The sequence below is a fragment of the Sus scrofa genome, chromosome 12, assembly GCF_000003025.6.
Source record: "Sus scrofa isolate TJ Tabasco breed Duroc chromosome 12, Sscrofa11.1, whole genome shotgun sequence".
In the NCBI taxonomy this organism is placed as follows: domain Eukaryota; kingdom Metazoa; phylum Chordata; class Mammalia; order Artiodactyla; family Suidae; genus Sus; species Sus scrofa.
Window position 1 is genome coordinate 6,311,094 of NC_010454.4, and position 12,845 is coordinate 6,323,938.

At 55.7% G+C, this 12,845-nt stretch overlaps 1 protein-coding gene across 2 annotated transcripts; it reads right to left on the bottom strand.

Annotated features, from left to right (window-relative positions):
• On the bottom strand, positions 215 to 11,945 carry OTOP3 (otopetrin 3). Of its 2 annotated transcripts, none has more exons than XM_021066668.1 (7): positions 9,804 to 10,838; positions 7,358 to 7,774; positions 7,132 to 7,268; positions 6,140 to 6,198; positions 5,808 to 5,926; positions 2,451 to 3,265; positions 215 to 1,291 (listed from the first exon to the last, which is right to left on the bottom strand). In XM_021066668.1, the coding sequence occupies exons 1-7, from the start codon at positions 9,892 to 9,894 to the stop codon at positions 1,121 to 1,123; spliced, it is 1,809 nt and encodes a 602-aa protein (XP_020922327.1). In that variant the 5' UTR covers positions 9,895 to 10,838; the 3' UTR covers positions 215 to 1,120. The 2 variants fall into 2 exon arrangements, with proteins under 2 accessions (XP_020922327.1, XP_020922328.1); XM_021066669.1 differs by lacking the exon at positions 9,804 to 10,838 and adding an exon at positions 10,853 to 11,945 and having other exon boundaries at positions 216 to 1,291.

Here is a 12,845-nt window from a genome sequence, read left to right on the forward strand (position 1 = left end):
CAGAAGTGGAGTGTTTGACTCGCTAGGCTGTGGCCCCACAGAGAAGGAGCCCATACGGGAGAGGCGACTGGTCTGCTCACAGCCTCCTGCATGGCCCCCAGGGTCTCTGCTGGCCCCAGGGGGCCCCTGGGACTAGAGTCCTGTGCGTGCCAGCACCTGGCTTCCTGGGATACAAGCCTGGCCTGCGGGGCCAGGACTCTCTTCCCTGGGCCTCCCCCTGGGCCTCGCCAGTGTTTGCGCTGGGCTGAGAGAGATGGATGGGCTGTCAGTGCCTTTCCTCCCCACCCCATGGTTCAGAGGATCCGAAAGGCCTGGGGACTAGGCAGCCAGAGGCCACAGCCCTGGCGATGAGTGGGCACAGAAAGCACCCGGGGCTCTGTCCTGGGGGAAAGGCGTGCTGGCGAGGGGTGGGGGGATGCGAGAGCCTCAGGTCCCTCGCTTGCCCCTCCTCCCGTGGATCAGACAAAGGGTGTAGACCCCTCCTGGCCCAGAAACAGGACTGTCCCAGCTCTATAGACCAGCCCAGGAGGACTGTCCCTTCCCACCATATGCCGAGTGGCAGCTCTGTGCCCAAGAATAAATGCCACGAAGCCCAATGTAATCGATCAAACAAACAGGGTTTATGGCAGCAGGAGAGAGCTGTTGAACCCTGCCTAGCAGCTAATTAATGAGCTCATTAGGGAACAGAGCATGTGGGGAGAGAAGGGCAGCATTGCCTGCTGAGCCACGAGCTTCCAGATGTCCTGGGCTGAGCTTGGCCCGTGCAGGAGGCAGACTGCGGAGGCCTAGCTGGGTAGGGCCCCCTCCCCAGGCTCCCTGGAACTCAATCATTTAGGGCTGAACTTCCCGGAGAGTAGCTGGGGCTTCTTGGCTACACTGATTGAGGTGGTGAATCGGGGCAGGTGTGCACACAGTTGTGGGCATGGGCATCAGCAGCTCAGTGTCGTGGCCCTGCCCTTGGGCTGTGTGCAGACAGCCCCCTTCTCAGAGAGCACCTGGGAAGAGGTGGTGCTGGGGAACCCGGGCTGGTCTAGGTCCCCCTGGAACAGGGCATCTGGAATATGTTTTCCCTGGCTGTGGCACTTTGGGGTTCTGCAGAGGGTGGGTTCCCTGGGCACCCTCAAGCCCCCAAGTAGACCTCCACCAGCCCCCCCACAGAGTGCATGCGGTAGAAGACGCCCAGGGGCAGGCCAAAATTGACGATGGTGAACCACGTCCGGTAGCCATAGAAATCTTTTTCCAGCCCGTTCTCGAATTCCGGGTGGATGCCAAAAGCGGGCATCATCCAGAGCTGGTGGGGAGAGGAGGGGGTGGCGTGAGGGAGGGGCTCTCCCATCCCCAAGGCACCCAGCTCAGGGGAGGCAGCCCCAGAACCTGCCGCCCCTCCAGCACATCCCCCACCCTAGCGTTCCCTCACCCGTAGGCTTTCAGTACCAGCCCCTCCCCGCCCAGATCCCCCTCGTCCTCACACCCCGGAAAGCCTCAGCCACCTCCTTGGCTTGCCTGGGGCACAGCCCAAATCCAACTGGATCACGAGCCCCCAGGCAGCCACCACTACGAGTACAACCTGCTCCATCACCTGGGCTCCCCTGTGCCCTGATCTCAGTCACCTTACCCGTCCTGGGTTCACTCTTCCGCTAGTCACGACTCTGCCTACTGCGTCCCTGCCCTGCCTTCTGTCCAAATTCTGCCTGTTCCTCAAGGTTCAGATCAAACAAAAGTCTCCCTTTGGGTTCGCACTTCTTTCTCTGGGCTCCTATCACAGCTTAGGGCCAAATTATTACTTATGCGCTGCCTGGACCAGAGGTTTCACCATCAGAGGTATTTTCAGCAGTCATTATCAACGTGGCTCAGACAACCTGGAGTTGTCCCAAGAATGCCACTTGCAGGCTTTGGGAACGTGAGCACATCAAACAGCCTAAGCCTCAGTTTCCTCATCTGTTAAATAGGGACAGTAGTCATGCCTGTTGCTTTGGGTCAGTGCGACGATTCAGTGAGATTCAAAAGCATCCCATGGAAAGGTGGGCTTGGGACCTAACAAGCACTAAGACACTAAGAAGCCATTGTTGACACCTTCCCCTAGAGATTCTTTAGAAAAACAGGTACTTTCTGATCTCTTCCTTTCACTTAAGTCAGTGGACCATTAATTATTTGCTAATTCTCTGAGTGGTCCCCCTATGTCTCCCCAACTAAGCAGTAAGCTCCCCCAGAGCACGTAGCCACATGCTTGGCACATTCATTCATGCCAGACCCCTTGGAGGACACTCTCTACTCTCAAATAGCATCAACCTAGTTGGAAAGAGGCCTGCGTCCTCGACAAAGGTACAAGCTAGTTGCCCTTGGCACAGTCAATGCACAATGACTACACCTTGATCCTTCCTTTCCTGAGTGAGGCTTTCTGGGGCTGCCTCGCCAGCTCCACTCGCATGCCTCTTGGCCCCACCACTCACTGTGATGTTACAGAGGATGAGGAAGAGTGAGATCTCCTTGAGGGCCCGCCGCTTCCAGTTGAGGTGGCTGTAGGAGTGGATGTAGGCCAATGAAGCCCGCCGCAGATCCTGGCCCAGCTCCAGCAGGGATCCCCTGCGGGGCGGCTCAGCCTCTCGCTTCCCAGCCAGGCTCTCGGGCGCTGCCTCCCAGAGTGGGCGCCGGTGTAGGCCCTCGATGATGAAGAGGTTCTGGGCTATGTGCTGCAGGATGAGCAGCAGCGAGTAGGCCAGGATGAGGCGGTTGAGCAGCTCGTGGGGGCGGGTGGCCACGATGGCCACGATGGAGAAGTAGGAGATGCCTATCTGGCCCAGAGCAGCGCCCATCAGCAGCATCACGTCCAGGCTGCGGGTGGGGTTCTTGAGAGTGTCCAGCTCTCGCTCCTCCAGCCCGTGAATGGCCGTGCCCGCCAGGCATGCCAGGCTCATGGCGGGCAGCACGGCTACATAGAAGGCATAGTAGATGGTGAAATACTGGCGTGCGATGGCAGGGCCACTGGCTTGGATCTGGAAAAGCACGAAGACGCACACGCCTGCCACCAGCACCAGCAGGCCCAGTAGCGGCCCAAAGATGGCTCCGTGCAGGTGGAAGGGTGGGGTCCTGGGGTGGCCGTCTACGTGGGATGCCAGGCGGCGGCCCACGTTCTTCCACATGACGAAGAGCACAGCACAGCAGATGAGGCAGTACTCGGTGCTGAAGGGGTAGAGCATCAGGTAGCCCTTCTGGAAGACCTTGCACATGGTGACATTGAGGCACAGACAGGTGTTGGTGTCGTTGCCTGGGAGGGGGCAGGGTGGGAGGGCACAGATGTTCAGGTGGGCGGGCCTTGCTCTGAGCAAACCAGCTGCACAAACCAACCCCCTTCACCTCCTGGAGAGCTGTGGAGGCGGAAGGGATCCAGCCACCCATTTTACAGATATGGAAACTGAGGCTCAGAGACAGAAATCACAAATCACAGGCTGGTCATTCTTTGACAAAGGGGTCCTAGACCCCAGGTACCAAGCTTAGGTAAAGCATTTAACACATGATGTCTTTGATGCTTAATGTCACCTCCGCGATTACCTGCTGAGCACAAGAGGAAACCTGTAACTTTATTTATTTATTTTTTTTAGGGCTGCACCTGCAGCATACGGAAGTTCCCAGGCTAGGGGTCGAATCGGAGCTGCAGTTGCCGGCTTACATCACAGCCACAGCCAGATCTGAGCCTCATCTGTAACCTACATCACAGTTCATGGCAACGCCAGATCCTTAACCCCCTGAGTGAGGCCAGGGATGGAACCCGTGTCCTCATGGAAACTAGTCAGTTTCATTACTGCCGAGCCACAGCAGGAACTCTGCAACCTGCAGCTTTATAATGGGAGGGCTGGACGGCTACACCTGATGGTCAACAGCATCCACAGTGCGGTCCTCAGACCTCTTGCCTTGCGATGAGGTGCCTGCAAAGCACGCAGCAGCCCCTGCGGAATGCTAGTCCCCCAAACGCTTAACCTGAATCTAACCAATGCTTTGGGCCACACTTCCCCTTTCTAGGAAAAATAAGGGAGACAGGAGCAAGTCAAATGCCCCCACGAGGAAGCAACCCCTCAAATCTCAATGTCATTAGGGAAGAGACTTCACTGAACCACCAAAAGTACTGCATGTTTGAACAAACCATCTGGAAAAGACATTTCATGGGCCAATTGAAGAAAGTGAAATATAGGCTGATACAGAGGATGGGGATGGGAGTTCCCACTGTGGTGCAGCGGAAACGAATCCGACTAGGAACCATGAGGTTGCAGGTTCGATCCCCGGCCTCACTCAGTGGATTAAGGATCCGGCATTGCCATGAGCTGCGGTGTAGGTCGCAGATGTGGCTCGGACCCTTCGTTGTTGTGGCTGTGGTGTAGGCTGGCAGCTGTAGCTCCAATTGGTCCCCTAGCCTGGGAACCTCCATATGCCACAGGTACAGCCCTAAAAAGGACAAAAGACAAAAAACAACAATAACAAAAAATCCAGGCGCTCCCTGGTAACCTAGCAGTTAAGGATCTGGTGTTGTCACTGTTGTGGCTCAAGTTACTGTGGTGGTTCGGGTTTGATACTTAGCTCAGGAACTTCTGTGTGCCTTGAGTGTGGCCAAAGAAAAAAAACTTAAAAAAAAAACTATGATGTAATTCTCCCTGTGGCGCAGCAGGATTTGCAGCATCTCTGCGGCGTTGGGATGCAGGTTCAATCCCCAGCCCAGCACATAGGGTTAAGGATCTGGCATTGCCACAGCTTCATTGTAGGTCACAATTTCGGATCGGATCTGATTCCTGGCCTGGGAACTTGCATATGCTGAGGGTGTGGCCATTAAAAAAAAACAAACATGTCACTTACCAAAGCTTCTCTTTGTACAGCTCTTCTGAAAAGAGTATCTGGAGTATGAAGAATGCCCATGGTATACAGGCGTGCCGAGATTTATGCACTGGGCGTGTGAATGTGTGAGTGTGTGGCAAAGGCTTGGCTGTACACAGGTCAGGATGGTGATGCCACCTGAGGGGGTGCTGTATACATACAGGTGTGGCTGAATCTCACAGACAGCAACGTTCCCATGTAGGTTTATGGGACATGAACTCTAAGGGCAGAAAGTACTAGTAGGGCATTGCGTACATGGAACAATCTGGAAGGTTCTTTCTCCCCAGAAATCTCCTGTTCCTCCTGATACGTCCAGGTACCAACCACTGTGTTAGGAAGACCTTCTTTTCAGTCTGGAAGGCTTTTTAGTTTCTTGCAAGTAAAATGCAAACACCAGGGGTGGGGTGCATACCTGGACTTATCAGTGAGTAGCCTGGCCAGGATTAGTAGCTGGCTTTACTGATAGCTAGATGGATGCCTGGAGCGGGGTTGCACAGTGCCAGCGCAGCGTGGGTACCATTGGCAAATGTCAGTTTCTGTTTAGTTATGATCCGGCTCTACAGTTTGCTCCCAGCTCTAGAGCCACTGAGCCTTACTCGTTTTTTTGTTGTTGTTTTGGGGTTTTTTGCTTTTTAGGGTCACACCCCTGGCATATGGAGGTTCCCAGGCTAGGGGTCCAATCGAAGCTACAGCTACTGGCCTACACCACAGCCACAGGAACGGCAGATCCAAGCCTCATCTGTGACTTACACCATGGCTCACAGCCACACCAGATCCTCAACCAACTGAGTGAGGCCGGGGATCGAACCCACAACCTCATGTATCCTAGTCGGGTTTGTTAACCGCTGAACTACGAAGGGAACTCCTGAGGAAGTGTAGCATGTGTGGTGTGTGTGTGTGTGTGTGTGTGTGTGTGGTGCGCAGCCAGGGGTGGGTCCCCTTCGTACCTGAGAACTTCTTCACGAGGGTGTTGAGCTCGGACTCGATCTCGTGGTGCATGGAGTCATTGGTGACAGCCAGAAGCCACAGCAGCAGGTTCGTGGCCAGGGTCAGCATCAGGCCACACCTGGAGGAGGTGCAACACTCCGCCCACACAGCCTGGCCGGCTCCCGGGGGCTCCCACCTTCACCATCACGGCCTCAGGGGTGATGGGTCACTCCCAAAGCCAGGTCCTGTCCGCTATTAGCACTTCTGGAGGGACCTACACCCAGGGCCACCCTGCCCAGAGAAGCTGGGGGGGTGGGTGGGGTTGGGAGGAGAGAAGGTGCCTGGATCTTACCTAGTGAAGTTGGTCTGGACCTGAACACAGTCCTTACAGTGTTTCCAGAGCACCCAGGTCTGAAAGACAAAGGGCCTTGAGCCCAGGGGCTGGGGTGGGATGCGCGTTGGCGCCGGGACCGTGGGGCGTGTGTTCTAGATACTTGTGTGTATTTACAATGGAAGAGACAGTGGGGAAGCCAGGGTTAGATCAGAATCCTGACTCCACACTTTCCTTGCTGTGTGACTTTGGCCAGTGGCAAAACATCTCTGAGCCACAGTTTCCTTGGCTCTAAAACGGGACTAAGGAGGTCTCGTTGTGCCTCAGCAGGTTAAGGACCAGACTAGTATCCATGAGGATGCAGGTTCAATCCCTGGCCTCGCTCAGAGTCTCAGCAGATCAAGGATGTAGCTTGGATCCAGGCTTGCTGTGGTTGTGGCTCTGATTTGACCCCTAGCCTGGGAACTTCCATATGCTGCAGGTGCGGCCCTAAAAAGAATAAAATAAAATAAAATAAAATAAAATAAAATAAAACGGGATTAAAATATCTGCCTCTTAAGGGAATGCCCACTTATAGGAGCAGTAAAAAAGATGACGTAGGAGTACCCTGATGGCTCAGCAGGTTAAGAATCTGATGTTTTCACTGCTGTGGCTCAGGTCGCTGCTGTGGTGTGGGATTGATCCTGGCCCAGGCACTTCCGCCTGCCATGGGTGTGGCCAAAAAGAAAAAAAAAAGGAATAGTTCTGTGTATCTGGGGGCTGTAGGTTTAGGTATACGCAGGTATGTACAGGCAGGTGTATCTATAGGTGTCTGTGTTCCAGTGGCACGGAGTGTGTGCCGAGGCAGATGCCTGTAGGTAGCGTGGCCGTGGGCACAGGGAGGCAGGTGGGGGGGGAGGGGCTGAGGTGAGTGAACGTACTCTGGGCCAGGTAGGTATCTGCTGATGGGGCTGCTTCTAGGCGTAGGTTGGGGTGCTTATGCACCCAGCATGGGGGTGGGAGAGGTCTGTCACCTGGACGCCCATGAAGATGATCTCGATGGCAGGGAAGATGAGCTCCAGCTGCGACTTGCAGCCACTGTGGCTGATGTCATAGCCCACGCGGAAGATGTTGAGGCAGATGGTGCAGCTGCCAAAGAGCACCAGGGAGCCTGGCGGGTTCAGGCAGCCATGGGCACCTGCCCTGGAAAGGGTCGTCCCTCGCCACCCCCTCCCATCCACCAGGCGACCCCATACTCACCCAGCACCCAGATGGGTCCCGCGTGAGGGTCCTGGTGGGGCACGGCGTGTGGCCGGCGGGTGGTGCCAGCGGTGTAGTAGAGGAGCCAGAGGAGGGACAGGGACTTCAGCGTGGCCAGCAGGATCCACACGTCGCCCAGCGTGATGGCCACGTTGTTGAAAATCATGCTGCAGATGAAGGCGCCGCCCAGGAACACCACGTTGAGGGCCAGGAGCCCCGAGAAGAGCTGCCCGGCCTTCTGGGCCTGCCGATCCCGCCGCAGCAGCAGTGAAAAATGCCTCACCAGCCAGGATTTCTGGACCGGTGGGGCAGGGGCCTTTGTCCCCTCAGCCCCCATGGCTGCTTGGCTCTCCTTGGCCGGAGTTTTGCCAGGCTCCTGTGCTTCTGGAGAGACCACTGGTAGAGCTTCAGTAGGGGCTGGGGAGGGAGAAAGGGTTCTGGTTGGCTGCCAGGCTGATCTGGGCCCAGTTCCACTCCTGCCTCTAATGGCTGTGTGATCTAGGGTAAGCGAAGCAACCTCTCTGGTTGGGACATTGGCAATAACAGCAGCTGTTTCATCTACCTTTTTTTTTTTTTTTAAATTTTTAAAAAAATTTTTGGTCTTTTTAGGGCTGCACCCGAAGCCTATAGAAGTTCCCAGGTTAGGAGTCGAATCAGTACTGTAGCTGCTGGCCTACAACACAGCCACAGCAATGCTGGATCCTTCACCCACTGAGTGAGGCCAGGGATCAAACTCACGTCCTCGTGGATTCTAGTCAGGTTCATTACCACTGAACCACAACGGGAACTCCTGCCCCATCTACCCTACAGGACCCAAGGTGGTTGGTTCAAACAGACCAGGGAATATGGAAGCCCTTTGTGCTCCACATAAACCCTGGAATTATTTCCACCAGCTTGAGGACACCTTCCCCTCACCCCCTCATCCTTCCCCCATGCTTGCCCTAAGTTAGAATAATAATGTTTGTCCACTGGGCAGTTTCCAAGGCTGTGACTTTTTATTGCTAAAAGGCACTGCTCACTTTGGGGAGATCTAGGCTTCCTCTTTTGTTCTGACTGATTGGTTGAGTGGTCGCTGCCTGGGGTTTAAGAAGGATCCTGAGGCTGAGTGTGGGCTTGGTGGGAAAGAATGCTCTGATGTGGGGCGTTCCTGTCGTGGCGCAGTGGAAACGGATCCGACTAGGAACCATGAAGTTACGGGTTTGATCCCTGGCCTCGCTCAGTGGGTTAAGGATCCAGTGTTGCTGTGAGCTGCAGTGTAAGTTGCAGACAAGGCTCGGATCTGGAGTTGGTGTGGCTGTGGTGTAGGCTGGCAGCTGTAGCTCCAGCCTGGGAACCTCCATATGCTGTGGGGAGAAAAAGGATGCTCCAATCTGAAATAATACTCTATTATAGGTAATATACCTATAGGTATTTACTGCTGTTGTGGTAAATATTGGGCAGGTTGCACATGGAAGGCTGGCAGCTGTAGCTGCCCTTTTTATGGCCATACTTGCAGCATATGGAAGTTCCTGGGCTAGGGGTCAAATTGGAGCTGCAGCTGAGGTCTAGGTCACAGCCACAGCAGCATCGGATCTGAGCCGCATCTGCCACCTACACCTTGGCTTGCAGCAACGCTGGATCCTTAACCCACTGAGCGCGGGATTGCACCGGCATCCTCATGGAGACTAGGTCGGGTCCTTAACCCACTGAATCCCAATGGGAACCCCCTCACTGTCATTCTTGCTTCAGTTCTGCCCCCTACCTTGTCCTGCCCCCTTGTCACACTCCAGACACCTGCTGCCCTAACATTCATCTAGTCCCAGCCAGAGGACTCCCTGTTTCTCCTGTGGTCCCACACCTCCCGCCGTCACTCCTGAAGCCTGCTGTTCCTTCTGCCTCTCTTGCTGCCCTCCCCCAATGCTTTTGCCCATCGGTGCCACCAACCTTAGGCACCTCTCCTGGGAAGCCTTCTTCACTTGGCTGGACAAGCCCCCCCCAATTTGGCACAAGCATGAACTAAGCCAATGTTTGCTGACTGACTCTGGCATTTTCTGGGGGAACTTTCAGCACCAGAAGCATGGACAGAGAACCTTCCCATCAAACCCTATGTACGCTGGCCCAGTGGAGACTTTCCGGGTGATCTTTGTCTTTCTTCCCAGGCTCCCCTGCCTAGCTTGAGCAAGACCGAAGCTCACAGGGACAACTCCCTGCTCGCTTTCTCCCAAATCTGACTGCCCCAACTCGCCTTCCCAGAATCCACCTGGAGGCAGGAGGATAGCCTAGTGATTAAGAGTCCAGATTCTGGCACGTACTACCTGTGTGACCGTGAACAAGCTTAGACTTTCCCGGCCCCAGTTTCCTCCTCTGTAAACAGACATACAACTATGGAATAGTACCTGCTGCAGGGTAGATGGTCAATAAAGATTTCTTGAAAGAGCAAACAAAGGAATTAATGCATAAGACTTACCCGATGGAGATTTTTCAAAATTAAATGATTTGACACATGTACATGCATATAGAGCCAGGCCTGGCACACAGGAAGCCCTCAATTTATGCATTTCCTTCCTGTTCTGTCCAGGTCCTGGAGAGGCCGGAAAGGCTGGGATTATTGATGAATTTCAGGGGCAGGTGTTGATTGGACTGCAGGCCTAGAGAGGACACTGGAGGACAAGGTCCTATTCTCCAGGGTCCTCGCCTTGACTATCTTCCCCGCCCCCACCCCCGGGGGGCCAAGCCTCCCTCGGCCGCTAGAGGGAGCTCTCAAAGTGGCGGACTCGTTCCTCCGTGGGGCAGGGTGTCCCGGTGGGCACCCAGGGGTCACGAGAAGAGGGTGAGGGCGTCCAGATTGACTTGGAAGAATCCGCCACCCTCTGGCACGCCCCTTGGCGCGACGCCAGTCCAAGGGAGGGCCGGGACACCAAACTGGTTTGTAGGTCGCGATTAGAGGCAGGTGATGAAAGCTGCGGGCCGTCGGGGCGCGGCGCGCCTGGACAGTTTCGAAGGAGGCTGCTGAGCGCGGGCGGTGGGGGGGGGGGGTGCTTCGGGCGCGATCTCTTTCCGAGCTACTCGAGTGACTGCGAAGCCTGAGACGGTCGCCACACGTAGGCCTCTGGGCGTCCAGGCAGCCCCAACCCCACCCTTTTTTCTGCTTCCGTCCGGGCTTTTTGCTTCTTCCCAGCTTCGGCGGCCCCTTTTGACTGTGCGAGTTCAGTCCCGGCTAAGGCCAGGCGCGCCCCGCTGAACTCAGTGCGTCCCCAGCCCGCGGAAAGCAGATGGGGCGCAGAGCGGGGGTTGGGGTGGGGGACAGAGGGGACAGAGGGGGGCTGGAGTTCAGGTCACCAGAGGCTGGCCTGCCTCTTGTCATCTCGCCCTCCCGCCCCAGTCCCTGCAGCCCGAGTCTGTAAACCTGGCTTTGGGAGCGGAGGAAGTGTGAGCATCAAGGGTCGGCTGGCCCGGAAGGTTCCTCGGGGGTCCGAGGGCGCTCCGGGCCGGAAAGGCGCCGCGGGGAGGCCTTACCTGAGGCCGGGGCTGGCATCGCCGCAGGCTGACCACAGCAGCGCTGATCGTCCGTCCAGGTGAGGCCCCCGCGCTGGGAGCAATGCCCCCGATGCCCTTCCCCCGCACGACTGCGCAGCCGCCTCTTGGGCTCCGCGGCCCATTGATTTTTCTGTTGACTTTGGGGCTCTCATTAATCTTTCGTTAATTACCCCGCCGGGTGCTCCCCGGACGGTGCAGCCAATAGCGAGGCGGCTGGACAGGCGGGCAGGGCCAGAGGCGGTGCAGGCGCGCAGAGGCAGGGTCAGGGAACCCACCAGCAGGCCCCCTTGCCACGTGGGGTGAGATGTCCTTAGGCCGCAGTAAAGGCCTTGAGGGTTCAGGCCACACTTTTCCTCTGGCGGCCAAACAGGGAATGGATCCTCCCACACAGATCTGGGGTCCCTTTTCCTGTACCCCACCTTGCACCAGGCCTGGCTTTGCAGCAGTCTCTCTCTCTCTCTAACTCGCACGTGAACTTGGGGCAGAAGGCCAGTGGGGTGGGAAGGTGCCCCGCTCTGGCCCTCAACTTCCTGCAGCCTCTGAGACCTGCCCACCTCATTCTGCTGGTGGGTCCTGGCACATTTTCCTCGAAGTCCCCTGTGCCCCGGGAGCCACTGCTCCCTGAAAAATGCCATCTCTTCCTACCCCAGCCCCCACCTCTGCCTGTCCCCCCTTTCACCAGACTCCGCTGGCCACCAATTCCATCTCCTCTTCTAGCTGTTGGTGCCTCCTTCGCACTCTCTCTGTGCACCATCTGATTTTCTGTCTCTCTCACTGCTAAGTCCATCTCTCTTTCCCCTTCCCTTTTTTTTTTTTTTTTTAAGATTCAGCTTTTATTTGAGGGGCTTCCTGAGAGGGTCAGAGGGCTGGGAGGACAATGAGATCCCACGTCCTCTGCCCCGCCAAGATCTCCCCCATTTCACAGTCACCCTGTCTCTACATCTTTGTAGACTAGAGGCGCACAGGCTTTAGAGGAGTTGGGATGATGGGTAAGAGGAGACCCAGGGGGTGAGGATCTGTGCCGCCCAACCCCTGTTAAGCTAGAGCAGCCTATGTTATAGGCTTGGGTTCCTGAAATGTTTTTGTTTTTTTTGTTTTTTGGTTGTTTTTTTTTTTGTCTTTTCTAGGGCCGCACCTGTGGCATGTGGAGGTTCCCTGGCTAGGGGTCGAATCAGAGCTGTAGCCGCCAGCCTATGCCAGAACCATAGCATCCCCAGATCTGAGCCGCGTCTGCAACCTACACCACATCTCACGGCAACTCCAGATCCTTAACCCACTGAGTGAGGCCAGGGATCGAACCTGCAACCTCATGGTTCCTAGTCAGGTTCATTAACCACTGAGCCACGACAGGAACTCCTGAAATGTTTTGTTTGAGAAGGAAAAAGGGCTCTTATGCGTGAAAAAAAAAAAATTGGAAAATGACTGTTCTTAGGCACTGGTTCCCTTTTGCTGTGTGGCTGTGGGCATGTTAACATCTCTGGTCTCAGTTTTCTTCTTTGTAAAATGGTAGTTGGATTAGATCCGTCCTGCCTAACCTTCCATGAGTTGTGAAACACATTAAAAAAAAATGTCTATGTCACTTGAGGATGAAGGGAAGAGGTTGGTGGCAGCCTGGGTACTCTGCCCAGCCCCTGGAAGCCACCCAGGTTCTAGTCTGTAACTCAGACGTGGTTCCCCCCCAAGAAAAGCTCAAGACCTGAGTATCTCCAGGGGAACCTGCAGCTTCCGCCCCAAGATCCCTTCCTGTGATCACCTTAGATGCGGCTGCTGAGACAAGAAATGGGGCACGGGTGGGGGAGGGGGAACATCAGGTTTATTGATTTCTAGCTCCAGGCAGCAGCACTGGCCAGGACACAGGGCTGGGGTAGGGGTGCAGCCAGAGCCTAAGACACTTCCACATCTTGCCTGGTCCTAGAAACAGTGCAGGGAGAGGTCTTCCTCCCCCGTGGCCCCATGCCCCAGGGTCGTGCCA